Here is a 20,025-nt window from a genome sequence, read left to right on the forward strand (position 1 = left end):
TTTAGATTGTCAATTTTAAAAGTTCGATTCTCTTCCAGCCTGCGTCATGATATTGCGGACTCGTCTAGCCACGAGCTGGGTACTTCAGGGCTTCGCAAAAAATCGAAAATATATAACAAAACGCCATAATACTTCGGAAACTCGTTAAGGTTCATAAAACGCGGGAAGGCACTCGGTCTACGTGCGCTGTAACGAGGTTATCCCGGCACCCCAGATAATTTCATTAAATTCGGTGCACGCTGAATTTCCTCCGAAGCGCCTCGGGTCCGAAGCAAGACGGCCGAGACAATATGCCGGCGACTTATTACATTAGGATTGTCGATGGAAGAGGTTAAAGGCTTACCGGTATAAAGCTTGCAATCTAAGTCTGCTCAAAAATGGCCGCCACGCGAGTTGGAAGTAATGTTTCTTATTTTTATTTCACCGATGGAGCTGCCCCAGGGTTGGACAGAAAATAACATCATTTTTGGAATTTAAGGATTTTGTTTAATATGAATATCCACACCGGCAGGATTTATTTGGAAAGATTAAACAATTGTACAATTTAACGCTTGAGATATTTCCGTTGTAATGCGAAGAGGAACAGAGTTTCCGGCTCTCGGAGGGGCTGAAAGTTTCGTAAAACGTGGCGTTTCTCAAAAATGATTTAACGCAATTCCGCCGAGTGCTTTAACATCGTCGGAGCTACAGTTATGACGGGCGTTTCAACGTTTACTTTTCCGCGGAAAACTGGCGGTAAGCTCTGGGAATTTTTCTTTTCTATTACCCCCGGAGACTTTTATTCCTACCGATATTTCCGGAAGTGGTGAGCTAAGAGTTGTCCGTGTGAAGACTTTATAGCACAAAATTACAGCGATCACGGGTTTTATTTACTGACTCGATCATGAATTTCTGTCTGGGATTCCTCTAGAGTTTAGGTGAAATCGAAGTTTCAAATTTTTTCCGAATTTCCGGCCCTCCCTTGCCAGTACTCGAAGGACTCTCCGGGGGAAAGTTCCCCAAAGTACGCGATTTCTAAAGCTTCGCAAGTTGGCTAACTTCTACGAGCTCTGTGGAAAATGGATATTTACGTAGGGTACACTTCGGAGTGCACTTACGCTGGAATGCCTTTCGCAAAATCAAGGGTATTACGGAATGGAGTCCTTTTCATCCCTTAGATATGTAATCACCCTAGGAGCATCACTCGGCAGGCACCGCTTCAATCTTAATTTCAGCAAGTAATTTATGATTTTATTACCGCTGAAAATTAATAATTCTAAGCTTATTTGTTACATTAATTGCTCTTAATAAAAAACATTAGGAAATGTAAAGAATAAATAGGGGTGTCCACGTAACGTATCGGTACCGGGAACCGTTTCAGCTCTTGTACCAAACTGTAACTTCTAACCTTATGACTAATAAAAAAATTGAAAATTTCAAGGTGCAGAGAGTAATCCATGACTGTTAATAAAAAATTGTTAGGATATACGTAAAATATTGGAAAGGTTATCGCGACAGGGAAGATGCTCTTCTTATCGACGCGCACCTTGTCTTTGACGGGTTGATAACGAACTCGGCCAAAACTTCCGATAGGCTATGGCGGCTCAAATTACGTCGAGGCTAGAATTGCACAAACTTTGCGCAATTCTGTCGGCAGCTCCATAATTATACAGCGACCTCATCTACATCCTTTAGCGCGCTTCGATTCGAGTGTCAACTACAATGTCGGAGCGGAGCGTTTACTCGCTCGATAACGAGACGGAAGTTCCGAGCCGCGAGTTGCGCTCGTTTAATCAGTGCTAATCAGGTAGAATTCCGAACAAACGACGAAACGAGGGGAACATCGAACAAACGGGAAAGCGAGCGGAAGGAGGAACAGGCAACGGTGCGTCTGGACCAGTTCCTCTCGTTTCCGGGGGCGATGTAAACTTGCTTGGTTCCTCGTCAGCCCCCGGAGGTGGGGGATTAAGTTTCCGAGATTTCCCGCCGTACACTCTTTCAAACTTGTTTCGGACCCGACGCCGTCTCTCGTCGGGCTATTTTACAAGCGGATCTTGAACTACACCCCGGCAAACCGCGCAAGGGCAGAGCCCGAATTTCTTAAATAGGACATCGAAATTACCTCTTCTCCATAAAGTCACAGAGTCGTTTCCCAAACGCGACATTCGAGGTTTTGGAATTATTTTAAAGGGCTCACGTGAAATGCTTATGAATTTAATTTTTAGATCGATACTGTACACTCAGTTCGGAGAGAAACTTTATAAAAGAGACCTTTTGATTTTTACCTCGCCTTAACCTCTAATTCCCTCCATTTTCAAATAATCAATCTAGCCTCGCTTCATCCTCGGGACCTTCTAAGTCACTCCCGACAATGGTTAGTTTACATGTAGTTATTAATAAATTCGTAGCAACGTTGGGGAACATTTGGAGATGATACGTGGGGGGTGAAAACCGCCGAAGCGAGGGACTCGGTGTTTCGTCATGGCCGACGTAACCGGGCGTTTAAGAGGGAAGACTTTTAACGTCGGCTCGTGCTCGAGAGAACTTAACGCGTTAGACTCGGTGGTTACGCAGAGCGCAACGGGAAGGGGGATTAACGTAGTTCGAATTAAAGTCGAGCACCCCGCGACCGTACAAAGGACGCCGCGGCCGCTGCGAAGAGCATCGAGGGCGAGCCGAGCCGTCAAAGCCGCCACAACGAGGAGATTTTAATGCGCGGCCGGAAAAGCGCGGCCTTTATCCGACCTAAAGGGCCTTTTGGGTCCGAATTGCGAAATGCGCCGTTTTTCCTGAATTTCGAACATCTAAATATCGCGTCTTGATACGGCCACATTGTTAAAAATGTGTTGGTACCTCGACATTATAATACCTCTAAAACTAGAAACAGTCTCGCGAAATAAAAACGCGACATCAGGGCCAAAATTGTTCACTGCGCTGTTTTCTTAAATTTCGAACATCTGTTTTGTTCAAAGATGTACCTTTTATAGTATCGAACATTTTTGACAACGTTGGTTCATAATCATTCCTCCCTTTTAATGATAAGAAGCGTTCTTTAGTTACTTAAATACCAGAAATAAAATACATCTCGTAACAGTAAAAGTGATCCTTAATATCAATATTACACCGAAGAATTTCGAAATTGTTGAAGTCATGTTCAGGCATTGGTCGTACATTTTTCGGACAAATCGATACTTTATATTGGAATCGTATCGGAGAATTCCGAACTTTTAGATCGCGTCAGGCTGGCTGGAGCGTTTTGAAGACGGAAGTAAGGACGTCGGAAGTTTGGAGAAAATCGTATTTCAAGTTGGTTCGGATTGATTTGAAGTATCGAGTGGAGTGTAACGCAGTTTATATGCTACGAGAAGAGAAGATCGAGGTTCGGTATCGATTTAAGGTGATATGAAAGGGTCGTTCGAAGACGTTTCATATACAATATACAGAATGACTCATTCATATCACCTTAAACGCGAGCTGGGAGAAAGAAGGCGTCTTCTTTCGAGGTCCTGGGATTGATGTTCTTTGCTCGTTGCTGCCCATGAATTATTACATCTCAATGAGTCAGTGAGTGACGCTCTCTTGAGAATGTCTGAAAGGAATCTCGGAACACCGCGAGCTTCCGGCTATTCCTGGTGTGACATGTAAAAAAGCGTATGTATAAGTAACGCGCGTTCGTACTTTGCAGGGCGCAATCAGGAGCCCCGGGTCCTCTCTCTAAGGGTTTCATTTTTCAGATTATGCAAGCAATTTTCCACGGGACGGTGGAACTCGAATCGCTGCTCTTATTTGCCCTGGAAATTGCGTTTCACTGGCCGAGGACACGTTTCAGCCCCCCTGCTCGCCAAAATGCGCTCATTTCCCTACTTACTCGTCAAATCCATCACCCATGGTGGCGCGAAAGCTGCGAAGGGGATTACAATAATGATGGCTTACAAACCATTTTAGTTAAAATTTATTTCCTTCCGTTGTAATTAAAAATCATTTACGGAGATTCTTTTTAGTTTTAATCGATTCTATATACCCAGTCGATGAAAAATTTCATAGACGAGACCTCTTTGGCGCCATTTTCACATCACCTTACAATTTAGATAGAAAAAATTAAGTTAAAAAAGTTATGAATGCTTTCAATCCCTTCGTCACCTTTGCCAAATGAAGGAAAGTGCCGATTGCTTGGTTAATTATGGCAATTTGTTTGGTTCATCTCGATATTTCAGGAGAAATTAAATGGTTTCTCCCTGCTTCGAAAATTCGATACGAACGAAACCCGACACCCTCACCCTGACTCTACAAATTGGGTTCAGCCGATCATCGATTACTTATCGATCCTCGTAAGGTTGGAGGTAATATCGAAGGATTAAGGTCAAAAGGAGGTTTCAGTTTCGCGGCAGATGGATCGGTTTCTTCAGGAAATGGTACTCTTCGAGGCTCGTCTCTTGAGTCTTATTGCACTCAATGTCATTTTGCACCTGAGACGAAGAAGGTATCGAATTTGTGATGAACATTTAGAGCTTATATTCCGTCTTTATCGCGCTATCAAATCAAACATTTGCCGGAGACCTAACGAAAGCGCCAAATACGCACCGTTGATAAGCAAAGGCACTTCGGTATATCATTTGAATGAGTAATTCGTTTTCATTTGTTACTCTCGACGTGAATAAATGTTTGCTCATTACTCAGTCCCCCGTAAACGACAAACAAATGTTCATTAATTATTCCTCCGTTGAAATTCGCTCCGTATTCATGAAGTGGGGAATATCGCGCAAGAGAATTCTTATTTTTTGTAACTCTTTCTTGTGCCCTTCAAAAGAGTGCTTTAGAGAATATTAATTTTCTTAAAATCTGAAATTAATATTTACTGGCTATATGGATCTGTTAAATTTTAAATTCTAGAGTTTATTAAGGTGAAATTAAAGAAGCATCTTAGGAGTCTACTTTCTTCATCATATTGAACTTCCATGGGGATGCATGATATGTGCATGATAATTGATTTAATAACACTTTCCATTCTTAACTAACCTAGTTATCCCCACACCTGGTGGATCAGGATAGGTATACAGCAATTGCACATTCCTTGCACGTACAACATACTCAGCAGGCCAATTCGCAATTATATCACGCGCGAGAAGTAATTTCCAGATATGACAATTGAGCTCGTTACTCGTACAGTCAAGAGGGGCGATAAAAGCCACCTCGAGGTACCAACTCGGAAACGGCCTTAAAAAAAGTCCGCCTGCCACGAGGGGCGTCGATCGCACTCGGGGAGGTAGAATTATACGAAGAGCTCTCTTAATATCGTAGCCGGGGATCGTTAAGGGTAATGGCCTTAGTAACCTTAATAAGAAAGTCCGCGAAGCGGGGCGCGAAAGGATCGCGAGAATCCTGGCGAGTCTGCGAGAATCCTCCGCGTAAAGGATTGCGCCTTAAACCCGTCCCTGGAACGCGGGTTCGCATATTTCTCGCAAATCGCGTAAATCGCGTAAATCTGTCCCGTTTTATGGCACGTCGAGCGGATCCGAGTCGAAAATTTTTATCCCATATAAGCCTACGAACGCACGCGAGGAGTTTACGTACAATGCGAGAATTTTATATAGGAAGATGTTAATGAAAATGTTCTCGTTTGGACCTCAAATATTTATTTTTCCCATTTTGTAGAGCTGAGTTCTAAATGAGCAGAAATTATTACAGTAACTTGTAATATTTAATTGAACATTTAAGTTAACAATTCCACTCTTTGTGAATGCAGTGAGGCAGTGAGCCCATATTTCTAATATACTTTTAATATAAACATCATATTTTAATACATGTTTTCAAAATGTATATATTTCCACGTGGGCGATGACTTTCCGATTTAACATGCTTAAAATGGAATTTTCCATGCCACTCTGAGGTTTTCCAGGCTTCTACTGAATTGAAAAATTCCGAGAACTTGAAGATTCATCCGAGAAAAATGAACTTTGAGGTCCTCGGGGAACCGAGACTGAAATTTTTGCGGGCAAACTATATGTTCGAAGGTAGAGAAGTTTGTTCAACTGAGATCGATACTTTCGACTCTGGTAGGGAAGATGGCCGAATTCGAACTAGTCCGCTTTAAAATCGGGACAAAATCCCGCCCGAAGCTCGACTTGTCGAGCTTTTGACATCTTTTGATTCCTCACTCCTCGCTCCTTATCACCTGACGTTTCTTACTCGCGGCGAGGTTCTCTAATCGGTTCTTTTGTGGAAAAGAGGAGCTGGCTATATGTTTATGTATTAATAAAAACGGCATTTAAATGCCGACTTCGACCCCCTGGGGGTTCGAGTTATCGGAGATTCCACCCTCCCTGTCCTCTTATCGATGGCCATGGACCCAGGTATTGGCTCCAGGAAGCTCGGTGCATGGTATAATTTATTCGCCCAAGTCCTGATTTATGCCGCGCTTTCGATCGGCGTACTCGCAAACGTTTATACATTAGATACGTACTATCGGCACCGAACGCGGTCGACGTGTCGGCGGCTTGTCAATAATATCGAGTTTTATCGCTAAACGCAATAAAGCGGCGCGTCACCTCATTCCGCCGTTTTTCCAATTGTTTCATATCCATCCAGGGAGGGAGAGGTGAGAAAAAGTTGGCGGGACAGACCCGGCAGAGACTGGAAAGAATGCAATTAACCTGGCAGTAAATATGGAACTTGTCCTTGGAATTTTTCAAGACACTTTCCCGTTCTTGAACTGCTCCATATGAAAAACAACAATGCGATTCAGGAACAAGTGACGTTCGGCCTTAAAATTGTGGCAGTGTTTCAGGGATTTTTAACGATTTCCAATGATTTCTGCTTGCGATTTACAGCTGATTTCCACATGATTTGAAGCGTTAAAATCCACGAGTTTCAATGATAACGAGCGAGTTTTTCCGTGCTTTCCGAAGTCATTCTAAAAGCAAGAATTACCTGACGTTAGACGTTCAATTGATTACGCGTCACTCGGTTGGATTTTCTCCCACGATTTGGATCGATTTTGCAAATTCCTTTAATAACTTGGCTGTCTTCGGGCCGTCCGGAATTAATAAAACTTTCGAAGCTGAAGTATGCGGTGCGATTAAAGTGGGGCAATTTGTTCGGGCGAAATGACTCGCGAAGAATCCCCGGGCGCCCTCCGTCTTCCAGAGTCTGCAGAAAAATGGAATGTCACTTCAGTGGAAAGTAAATCTAATATCTCGAGCCGGGCCGACGCTTTTTGACCCCGGCTAGGGTCACCCGAAGGGGTCGCCTTATTTCCTTACCGACGATCCTGCATTATTCCTGCCTGTCGACTACTTTCTCGTCATATTTCCCAAGAAGCGCCGGTCTCTTCGGCTTCCTCTTCGACCTCTTCTTCGGCGTCCTCTTCGACCTCCTCTCCGAGGTATCTTCCACGTCGCTGAAGACTCGCATTCCTTCCTTCGATCGACTCCTTTCCTTCCCGTCTACGGAGTTTCCTTCATTTTTACGAGTTAATCAAATCTATGGGAGCTGGACCGAATAACGCGAGCATATTAAATTCTCTTCGATCGTAATGTTTCTGCTCCGTTAGCCAAAGTTTCCTCGAGAAACACGGTTTCACGAGTGCCGGTCACGATAAAGCAAAATCGATGGATCACGATCAGCTGCATGGAATTTTTTCATCGGTACAAATTTATCCGAGCAAATTATTTCCCCACGATGGGGCGTTCTTTTTCTCGGTGATAAAGATTTGTCCGAAAATATTATTTCCTCCGGGATCAGTGCTCTTATTGACGATGAATGTTCGACCAAAAAATATTTTTTCTAGGGGCAGTGTCCTTATCGGTGATAACAATTTTTCCGAAAAAAAATATTTCTCCACGGGGAAGCGGTGGATCAATGATTCCCTCGAAAGAGGCAATTGGTACACGATGCGAGTTTCTTCGGAACTACATAAAGGGCGACACTTCTCTGACCATTGAAGAGACATTCAGGTCTAAGGGGACGTCGAGGCACTTGACGGATCGACGACGACGACGACGACGACGACGCGTGCCGAATCGCTACCGGCTCTCTTTCCGACTCTTCAACCTTCGGTCGAAGTCCAGCAAGTGCACTTTTTTGTCTCGAGAAACTGTTTCCGAAGAATCCAGGTTTCTTGATTGCAAAAGCGCTTCGTGCCAGAGATTTCTGGACATGTTTCATACTTGGTCAAATCGGGGCTTCATTAGAATCGTTGATCAAATTTTCGAAAACAAAATGGTGCGTTTCCGTGAATGTTAAAATTTTTTAAATGCTTTTACAGAAATGTATTTATCTGCCCGTTCAAAGAGGGAGATCAGAGTTCCATTGTTGCCCCGTGATTCAATTACTCCGATCATCGGATTCCCCTTAGCGTCCGCAAATAGCATTGAAATCTGTTCGCTTAAGTCCGCCAGTTTAACTTCCAATCTAGATACTGGATCGAGCAGATTTGCTCCATTATGCTCGAGTTCGCAATCATCTCCAAAATCTACGATAATTCCGGGCTTCTGGATCGCAAGAAACATGCGGCATCTGAATGCGCCACGCTGGTGCTATCAAACCTTCAGAGGATCCCCTGCACGATCTGACAATGAATTAATTAATACAAAAGCAAAATTGGCGAGAAGGCTTGCGAATTGAAAAGCCTCATTATTTTCCCTTTACCTGCAAAAACGATTACAGGATCCAATAAGGTGATAAGGCGTGAAGATTTTTAACCACCCAGTACCTTTAGAAACTGATGTCCATTATACGCAACGGTGTCAAATTTATCTAGCCATTATCATTCTTACACCGATTGTGAGAAAAAATCGTATTAAACATTACCACACGAGTTGTGAAATAAACGCCAGTCCCTAAATTGAACATGATACACGATCACAGTTTATAAAGTCACAATTTGTAAAGATATTAATGTCTTCCGTAGTTGTATACCACATCCCTTTCAAGGAGTGGCATTCATTTCACGACTACTTTTTTTCACTGTACCTAGCGACGTTATCGTTACCCTATCTTTGTTATCTCATCTTGAGACATGTTCGGTATGGAATTGATATTCGCGAGACACGTTCCTCCTGGAACATACCTCTCAGAATTCTTAGGAAGCTTCGGGAGGCACAGGTGCATTTCCACCAGGACCTTCATTAGCCCCTGTACATAACACGGTAACTCCATGGTCCAGCATTCGCCCACATTTCCCACAGCATGCCTCGGTACATGCCTTGGCCATTCCCAAGCGATTCACGCGCGAACAGCCCAGTTCCTGATACATCTCTACCGTGCCAGGAGATCGATATCCTTGGATCATTAAATCGATACAACGTGGACACCTCGAATTATCTATCAGATCTTTGAAATTGGAATTATTCAACATCGTGGCTCTTATTATTTTCCAATTCCCTTTCCTTGGGAAAGGATCACAAAATGACATTTTCTCATGTAGATATGATCAGCAAGTCGCAATCCCCGAAGTCCTTACAGCCCACCCGAGATGGAACCACTCGTGATCGTTACCGCGATGATCATCGATCGCACCCTTCATTAACTCCGGCACGCAGACAATTACCCCGTGGTCGGGCCGTTCGGAGCATTTCCTGGCCGCGACCATTCCGCGATTCACCTCACCTCGAGGTTGGAGCTTTGACCAGTCCGTGTTATGTGCGAGACCCGTAGAATCATTGCGCGGCTTTATAACATGGCTTCGTCGCAATACCTCGTTGCCCTGCCCTTTGCTTTCCACATCTCGGTCATTCTTGGGGTACCCACCGACTCTCGTTAATCCGAAGATGCGTGCTAACTCCATCAACTACCCTGGCTCGATCTACCTACCTCTAGACATGAGTCCTTACCAGGACATTCTTTGATTATCACGTCTCTGGACCCCAACCGATCAGCGATTCGCCCTATCCCGAAGACTCTTCCCAGTCCCAATCATACGTGAGACCAGAATCTTCAATGATCGTCTCCATCGCAAGCCTTCGTTCTACCACGTCGTTGCACCGTCTTCCCATTGCCTCATCTCTGTCACGCCCGATGCACCCACCAACCCTGTTTAATCCGAAATCGCAAAGCGTCCCCATCAGCAACCAGTGCCCCACCCCTAACCCGGGCACCACCAGGCGGATCCTCTCTAGAACGGTCTAGCTTGATTATCGCATCCACGGAGAGTCCTCGGGACCGCGACCTGGGGTCGGCGGGTCGTCTCAGGACCAATTACACGTCCGAATCAGACGGGTCGGATCGATCGGAGGAGGAAGAGTCGCGGGACGACTCGTGGATGTTGCTTCGGAGGCTCCGCTAATTCCGGAGACTACGAAATGGACCCTCCACCCACCCCCTGCAACGAGTGCCTAGTTCGCATCGATTATGGACTTGATATCGACGGAAGGGGTGGGCTCGAGGGCTTATCCGGTACTCCGTAACGAGGGACCTATCCGGGACATTAATATCTTTTCGTTTTTTATTTATGATGCTGGAAGCTCACGGGGGAGGCTTCTGCAGTTGTGTCGACTGATCATCCGCTGTCGGAGATGCCTATTGTCGGGGTTTAAGGAAAACGTCTGCCAATGGGGTGATGGACTTGGATACCGGCGTTATCCCTGGTGGGACATATCCATGAGGTCGTCTGAGCTGATTGACCGATAATGGACTAGTGTCGATTCATACCGAATGGGGTCGCCTACATTGTCATCCCATGGATCCACAGCGTCCGTGGGATTTCATGTTTGACCCTTGTTGGCAAATTATCCTGGACTGACGTACGACGAAGGGTGCCAAGTAGCGATTTGACGTCGATCTGCTGACCATCTCTTCACTTATAATTAAGTTACAATTTTTATGGCTACCCGAAACCTCGATTTTGTGACCACTGTCCAGATTTTGAAAAATATTCATAAAATCTGTGCACTTTTGGTGCAGGTTGCGGTTATACTATCAAATTCGGGTATTAAAAGGGAATAATTTGTATATGTTTATTATCATTGAGCTAAAGGAACATTTCTTTGAACAGTCCTTATAAAATATTTTGTTAATTCCAAGAATAATTATTTGATTTAAATGAATTGTCGTAATTCCGACGTTGAACGCGGGTCAGGCTTCTCCATTTATCGATACCGGAGTGACCGATACTTCGGCGAGAGATTTTGCAAAATCTGTAGTTTGCACTTCAATTAATGCCGCGTTTCAGAGGTGAACTCGTGACTGCCGTATGAGTGCCCGAATCGCAATTGTTATCCCCATCGCGTGTGCCCCCGCGTGATAAACTGCACGTCCATCACGCAATATTTCGACCTCGATTGAGATGCGTTAATCAATTTCGGAGTCGCAATTTATATCTGTTCGTTTCACCAGAGCCAACTTCGTTGGCTCGGTTTCTGGACATCGGTCCAGGGCGGACTTGTCGCGTTTGACGTTTTGATTTTGCGGGTATATATTCGAAATTATTAATACATACAAATGTGTACATTTCATTTATATCAATACCCTTTGTCATAATCAATAAATTCCACGATAATACCAGCCGCACCGTTTCTCCCACGATTTCGCCTGGGAGAGACCGAGGTCTATTGTAACAATGTTTATAACAACTGAACACTTGGTCTAACAAACATGAAATTACCGTGAGATGTTAATTGCGCTGTCGGAAAGCTTCCAATGTCTCGATACGTTTTTCCAAGTTTAAAGATAAAATTTATAACGTTTGTTACATTTGTCTCGTATTCGAAGCTGATAATTCTTTCTCTCTGATAAAATTCTACAGACATTGCACATATTTCTGCCGTAACATGTAATGTAAATCCACGAATAAACAATCGTTCGTGGTTCGTTTCGACGGAACGTGCCAGGAATACGAGTCCTCGATTTCACCACATGTGAACACATGAGGACCGAAATTCGAAAAAATTCAGGTTAAACTTTCCGAGCAAGGGACTGAAATATCGAACAACAATGGATATTAAAAACAATAATGTTTCCGGTTTACCGTGTCGTTAACTACCACCACCTTCCCCGATCGGCAAGGTGCGAAGCCCGCTTCTCTTTAATTTACATAAAGTAGATTTATAGAACGATATAATTAAAAAAGGTATTTAAAATGATGTATATGTTGCGTGTCGCGGAATTGTTATATCAAAGTGCCGCAAAAGTACTGTCGATCATTGTCCTTGCTTCTCGTTGGAAAACTGGACATTACTTTCCACGTCCACTTATTATTTAAAGCTCCACACTAATTACGATATTCTAATAGGCGTTTGGAGTCAGTAGATTATTTTTTAATAACCTTTTTTACCTTCACGATCCTTTTTACGAGTATGTAACATTTACAACCCTAGGAGCACAGAATAATGGTTAAATATTTTTTGTAATCTAAATATCTCAAGCGACATGTATAACAAAAATATTACGAAAACACGCGGAAATAATATTTTGCAAATATAAAAATAGTATTTGACAGAAAGAAATACGTCAGATGTCTGCTAAATATTTATAATATTCGTTAAATATATAGAAAATAGAAGAAAATATATTTTGTGCTCCTATCCTTTACGAGACAAATTTGATGGAAAATTTGCATTACTCTATCTGGGAATGTTATTCAAAGAAACACGACGTCATTCCGACATGACAAATTTCTCCGGGGTTAAAAACGTGTTTCTTGGCAAACACTTCCACCCTAATGGATGTATCTTGGTTTCTCGATTTTAATCGAAGTATGATATCAAGCCCTATCTCGTGCACGGGTGAACGTTCGTGGCTGAAACTGAGAATGGTCTGAAATATCGATCTCGCTTCTGGCCGTCGAGCCGACTGTTGCTCGTAGACGGTGTAATTAAGTTCTTCGTTAACTGCCGCTGACTCGTTCACCCACGGCAGGAATACCAAGTCGCTGCTTTCTTATTGATCGTCCTTTTATTTCATAGTGCTTTACGAGCCACCGAAGTGCCCCTTCGAGAGGCTCTGTCTGTCGGGGAATAAAGGTCGTCGATTAAGTATCCCTTGACTTAAGGTGATGCGAAGGTGGAAGAAGGCTCTTTTATGAGAATTTCCTAAAAAGTTTCTTTCCACCAACAAAGATCAAATTTCTGGACCGATTGGATTTTACCTTGAGGGAAGATATTTTTTCAAAGACTCGGGAAAAGTGATTATTTGGCGTATTGCGATTCAGAGGATTAATTAAGAGTTGGCTGGAACCGGAGTTGCCTGTTTCAAGTCGATAATGTGCACCGATTGGTACCTCTGGCTAAGAGGATTATTTCCAGCTATATCCTCGAAGGGAATTAATCAAAATCCTGTCTATACTTTCTGTGTAATCTGCATATCTAACGCGATTTGAGTAGTCAGTGGAAAAGAAAAATGCCGCGTTTGCCCGCCGATATTGCGAATCGATCGGACCGGGATTACTCTTCGGGGTGGTTGAATAAGTCAATCGAAGACAGTCACTTCCTGTTGATTAGGTCTAAATTAAGCGTCGTCGTAGTCGGATGGGTCTATCGTGGACAGTCGAATCTAGGAACTTTGAACACCGTCGAAGTTGGCCGGAGGTTTGTGTCGGTTTGCCAAGATCACCGAGGTCCGCGTATTCGAAACTGCACTTACGGTTCGATCAAGTGACACTGGAGTTGGCTTGTTGTTTGCACATTACTTCAGGGAAGTAGGATATCCTTTGCTTAAAATGTCCCCAAGTTGGTTCGTTTTCAGTGCACGAAAACGGTCGATCGATGACCATCTCGAAGACAATCGTTCCGTCATTACTCAAGATGTTAAAAATAAAAAATGTGTTAATAACTTCATATCCTACCGTGACGTTCCGAGATACGCATTGCGCACAATGGTTAAATTAATAATCACTGGAAGTGCAACAAATTTCATGTAAATTTCTCATCTCGAACGATATTGCGAAACATTCTTAAGAATGTAGCTTTAATTCCGCAGTTAGTACAAATCTTCTCCCCGAACGTCATGTGGACTGATTAAAAGGGCGCTGAAAGCACTCCTCAGGGAAGGCGCAATCCGAGCGATGATTGCCGATTGTAAGTCCCTGAAAAGAAGACCGAGCACCGTCGGGACCGAGGACCTTTGAAGTCCCGGAAACCCGAAGGAAAGTCCAATTACCGATTGCGCACCCCAAACGAATACAAATTAGTAGATTTCAAGAGTTCGTCCGAAGTTTCGCCGTCGCGAACGAAGAGGGGCTCTTCCCGCCCCGGTTGGTCTTCTCACTTCGTCACCAACTTCATCACCAACCCGAAGAACAACTGTCGGCCAGAGAATTCAAAATACCCATTTCCGAGATTTCAATGAAAAAAAAAATTTGTCTCTAAATTAGTTTTACTCTTTCTCCAATGATTAGTAGCATGAAGATTTTTAGGTCTAACTAGTATACAATTATGTAATCATCCTATAAGATTTTTCAGGCTTCGATACCGTTGAAACATTTTAAAGACTTCGAGATTTAAACGAGAAAAATGAACTCCGAGGTTCTTGGTGAACTAAATGAGACTGAAATATCTGTCGGCAAACTAGACGATCAAAAGAATGGTGGATTAGAGGTTTAATTGAGAACGATAATTTCAATTCAGATTTCCTTTTGCTCATTTTCTGCACTTCTGGAATATGCCAAGTTTTTTCTCTTCCACCAATTTTTGTTCTGACACGTTGTCGATAATAACCCTTCCCTAAATTCTCGGGGAAAAATTGGACATTTCCTCGCGATCAATCCTCCTCTCCGCAGTTCCATTTTAATATCCACGTTTTTCTACATTTCTCATTTTCCCGGATTTATTTCCCGGGAGTTTCTTCGAGGAAAATTGAATTTTTTGGCAGTTCGGCCATTATTGAACGCGTCTACGTTTCCCTGGTATTATGTCGGGTTTTAAATCGCGTTCACGTGCTTATGGCTATGTATGGTCTTGGAGGGTTGAAATGTAACACGGGGCAATTGTGACAAACGTTATACTTTTTTTTTAACCTTGGAAAGACATGACAAAAATGCCGAAACAGTCTAAGCTGACTCGTAATGACTAGATAAATCTTTTGGCAAGAGACATTGAGGACTGTTGTAACGAGTCAAACTGACTCCATTGTCTATATCGCCCTCGAAAGATTCGGTGGAATATATTTCTCGCGGAATATTTGAATACGGGAACATGCCCCGTGCACATGAAAAATGCATAAACGGAAGGGGAAGTAAAATACATCAGTTTTACATTTACCGTTTAGCCTGTAAACTAGTCAAAACTGTGCTGCATTTTATATTTATTTCCATACGAATCCCAAATAAATAGATTCTGTCGTACTTTTAAATCTGTCTTTAAATATAGTTCCTGTTTTTAGATATTTATTGAATTTTTCAAATGAACCAGAATCATTACATTTGCCCCAACATTTATCTGTAATTTTATTTATACATTTATCTGTAATTTTTACGGATTTCAGTAAAAAAAAATTCCGTCGAAACGTTAACGAAAATAATTTGCTGTCCTTATTTCAAGAGATAAAATCTGCCGTAAGTTTAAGATTACTTTTCTCCATGAATGGTCCTCGGTTTGGGTACCTTTAGTCACTTGACGTGGGTCCAACGTTACCCCTTTTCGTGGGATATTCTTTCCACGAGTGTTCCAGCGTTTCCCATAAGAGGATGGCCGCGTTGCAAGGGTAATCTATTCCATCACCTGTTCTATTTCCGATCCGGTCCGCGTCCGCGCATTTCGGATTCCATCAGTTTCCCAAGTGCCACACCGTGGACCGTGATTAATGGCGGGAGGCGTTGACGCCGGAGGATTGATTGGCGAATCTTGAAATCCTCCATGCGTGCCCGAAATCTATCGGTAATCAGCGCGGAATATCGATCGATTGACTCTTGATATCGCGACCTCTTCGCCGAGGCCTACTTTCCGCATCGAGAGAGGCGCAAAAATTGGACTCCTCGAACAAAGGTTCGAGGCAAAGGTTATCGGGTTGTTAAAATTTATGCGGACTTTGAAGTCCGAGCGAGATACCGAAATGATAGTCCAATGCTAATTCCTTTGTCCTGCTATGCGTCACACGTGTAAAGGGATTTGAAGCTGCGACCGAAGTTGCACCTCGCGGTAGACCGGAAGTGCTTCGCGTGGCACAGACCCGGAAACTTCATGCCTATTCAGAAGGCAGGACTTTATAGTGAAATACTGCAGTCTGGCGCGAAATATCGCAACTACTGCAACGCACATTGGTACCCTCCGTCGTTCCCCTCTCATCCGTACATACATTACCCACCTCCGTAATTCCAGCCCCAGGAATTAAACACCGCGCGTCCTGAGTGCACCTGAGAAAGATAACCAAAAAATATGCATACGCATAAAAGTAAATGGGAACAACGTCTTATTGTTTTTGACCAAATCCCTATCAGGAATGGAAACGCTATCAGGAGAACAGCCCTTCAAACCCAAATTGAATTTAAAAGTTCTTCCAGGATTTATCGGCCATTCCTCGTGCACCCCTTTGCCATTCGTCACCTTCTTGCACCTCGCAAGATGCAATTTCCGCACTTTTACACCCCACGCAGCAAGAAAATGTCAAGCCATTCTTCCCTTATGGGGTAAGACGGAAAGGGGTTGGTTTGCAATTCATGCATGCGACGTGAAGTAAGTTCGAGGCTTGCAATTGGTTTAAGGGGACGTGAAAGTAGCATCTGAGGGGTCCGTCATTCATGAAACGTACTTCCGAGTTGAGTGTACCGAATTATTTGAAACTTCACCAGGTGAATATAAAGGCCCTAAGGAAGGTCCTGACATCCATGGAATTTCATTTTTTATAACAATTTTCGAAAATGTCTATAAACAGATATTTAACACACTGCAATTACGTGGGTGCCAGGACTTCCCTTATTCTATATTCATACCGTAAAGTTTGAAACGATTTGGTACACCGAATTTGGAGAAGAGCTTCATGAATGAGATCTCTTTGACGCCACTTTCACATCCCCTTAAAGACTCTCCTAGGCATGGATGGCACCAGCTGTAAAACGAGAATCTTAAACGGGGCCAGAAGGAAGATACCGATGACAACGAGCGGCTTTCGCGATAAGTCACCGAGTGCTCTTCGTGAACAATGTTCTCACCTTGCGCACTTCACCCCTCTCGAGAAAAGGGCGACAGGCTTCCTACTTACTTACCCTTCGGGATCGAAGTTAAGGTGACACGAAAGATGCCAAAAGATATAATCGTCGCCGGTGGAGGGGAATTCTTCTAACCGTTGTACCATCTGAAACAACGTGCCACGTTACCGACGTTTATATTAAGTCGAGGAATAAGTTTCCGCCGTTTTAATTATGTTACGTTACGTTAAAACGACGGGAACTTACTCCTCATTTGCCCATTACCGGAAAAACTCGATTTCTTTTTAATTTCTACGTTCTTTTTTTCTAGCTTTCTCCTTGTTAGACGACACGTGCTCACGGAATATTTCATTTATAAGGATCTGCCTGAAAGGTACTTACGTAACAGCACGTGTGAGTTTGCCGTGTGAAGCGTTTTTCATTTTTTGCAATAAAAAAGAGTCCAAAGTACATTTAATAAAACGCTTCGCTTCATTGTCGCTAATAAGTTATTAATACATCAAAGTTACATCGTTTCATTTCTTTACATTATTACCAGCGAGAAAAACCGGTGCCGGCGTTTTTCCCTGATGCAACGTAAATAAATGGGAGCTTGCACACGTAATCCGGCAATCTCCGGTCCGGTTCGGTTGCCGGTCCGGTCGTTCAGAGCGCCGGCGTTGAACTTGGCAAGCCGGATGCCGGAACAGCGATCGGCTTACCGATTCTCATATAATCTTATGTTAAATGATCATCATAACCGATGCTAACTCCGATTTTACCGGTGCGGGTGAAGATGGTCATTCTCGGTGTCGGTGTCGGTGCCGGTGCCGGTGCGCGTATAAACGACCATAGGGGTCCATATATTCTACGTCCATGGACGCGCACCAGACCGTTTCCCCTGGGCGACGTCATGGATCCATAAAGAGATGGATGATGGGAATCTCCACAGGGGAAGCTCAAGATGTAAGGGGAAGGAAGGGTGGCGGCCATCTTACCCTACTGTCCACGAGTTTTAATTTAAAAACAAAAAGCAAATGAAAACAAAGTGAAATACGTACACGGTAACCGTTACCGTCATGATATTTCTATATTCTTAAAATCATGTTACAACACAATTTCATGCTTCACGTACCCCTAACTTACACATAAAGCTTTGGATTGTAATGAAATCGTAGGATCATAAAACTGGGATTCATTAAATCTGTCTACTTAATTTCGATAGACCTCAATTGTCTTTTGCATAGTGTACACCGATGACATGGTATGAGTATTGAACGCGTACCAAGTAATGAAAGCCAAAGCTTATTTTACCCCGATCACTTGGTATGCGTACTAAACGTGTAGTTCTAACAAACTATTAATGTAAACAATGGGGTACCAAGACGGTGTAACGTGCACCTTTCGAGCATTCCGTCCCAAGACGAGATGCTCGTACCCGGTCGTTTACTCCATTTGAATAAATCCACGCCTTCAGTGCGCGTAGTAAGTGACGGGCATAAACTAAGCCCGGGGTCGTGTTTACCGTCGCGTGCGTACTCGGGTGTAAACACTGGTCTGCCCAATTCGCGACAGAGGTCGCGGCCGAGCCGGCCCGAGGACCCTGACCCGAGCGGCGGGCACAGTCAGTCGTCGCTGACGAGTCGCCGGTGAAGGTCGCGTTCACGATGAGGACCGGAGGGAAGCCACTCGACTTGGTCGTTTCCCGCTCTCGGGTGCTCTCGCGCCAGCCACCCTTCGCACCGGTAAGGCCCGGGGAGGAGGGGCATTGAAGCGAGTCCCTGCGCGCAAAAAATACTTGGTCTGATCAATAAAATCCCTGTTGGTTCCTCCAGGAATAAATTCCTCAACCTATGGGGTTGTTATAACAACGGAAATAAGATATTTCCTCTGTAAAGGACGGCGTTGCTAATTGAATTTCACTTCTTTCATACACTGAAAAAAAGACAATTCATCGAACCAAAGAAATGTTTCTTTGAATAGTACCGAGGAAATATATTTTTAATTTAAAGTATCATTATTTGGCTCAAATGAGTTGCCACAATTCCAACGAAAAGCCGCATCTAATTTGAATTTATTCGAGCGAACGAAATTATTCCTTGAATTAACGATCAAGTATCCAATAACGTATCTGCGATGAAATTCGATGACCCATTTTCTATGTGTTTACTCATGCCGAATTATAGAAACATATTTTTGTCAGGATCGTGGATTATTTTTCCGGGAAGTTTTGGAATTATTTAACATTTTCGAGGTATTCCCCACATCCGGGGTAATCGCGCGTATTAATTTATATGCATTTCAATGTGCAGGGTAAGTCGCGCGGAAAAATGAAATCCTGGGTACTTGTTGTCGGTTAATGTTCCTAAAGCTTAGCGCTTTGTTAGGGGATAAAGAAAATGTCGGGAAATTCCAAAGCGAGGTGCATCCCAGAGTCGGGGCGATCGAAATCATTTGACCATCTCGATAGCTGCATAATAGGGCCAGTTCTTGAGTATCGCGGCTACACCTTGCCTTATGGGGCACCTTGTCGTAACCTAACCTCGGGTTCGCACTTTTTGCGTTACAGTTACCAAGCTGAGGGAGCACTGGGACGAGACGAACTCGAAAGTGATGCAAAGGAAGACGGAGCTCGACGCCATGTTAGGCGACAGCCAGAGATACGAAGCCAAGAGGAACGAAGTGGAGTTGTGGTTGGCAAGAATGGAGACTCGGCTTGAAAGAATGAGATCCGTTGGCCACACTGCCGATGTTCTCGAGGCGCAACTTCGAGAGCAAAAGGTAACCGCCGGTTATCCCAAATTATACATTTTTTCCCTATTTAAGATGTTCATACGGTGGACGTATAACGCGTTTAATACGATACGCGTTATAGGAAATTCTGCCGTATAGAAATTTTTCTTGTATAACGCACACGATGTATTTTATTTTCTTTTATTTCATTAGTTTTACCATTAACGCGTATCGTATTAAACGCGTTATAGGAAATTCTG

At 43.5% G+C, this 20,025-nt stretch overlaps 1 protein-coding gene across 5 annotated transcripts in view; it reads left to right on the forward strand.

The window, feature by feature from the left end:
• Positions 1–20,025, forward strand: part of LOC105700682 (dystrophin, isoforms A/C/F/G/H) — a 404,586-nt gene that overhangs the window by 167,352 nt on the left and 217,209 nt on the right. For all 5 annotated transcript variants that reach the window (XM_012426757.2, XM_023432800.1, XM_023432803.1 and 2 more), the window contains one exon: positions 19,602–19,813. In XM_012426757.2, the coding sequence (XP_012282180.1) occupies positions 19,602–19,813 (212 nt within the window). The remainder of the gene's footprint in view (positions 1–19,601; positions 19,814–20,025) is intronic.

The sequence above is a fragment of the Orussus abietinus genome, unplaced genomic scaffold (assembly GCF_000612105.2).
Source record: "Orussus abietinus isolate OABI.00-Male unplaced genomic scaffold, Oabi_2.0 scaffold49, whole genome shotgun sequence".
Lineage (NCBI taxonomy): Eukaryota > Metazoa > Arthropoda > Insecta > Hymenoptera > Orussidae > Orussus > Orussus abietinus.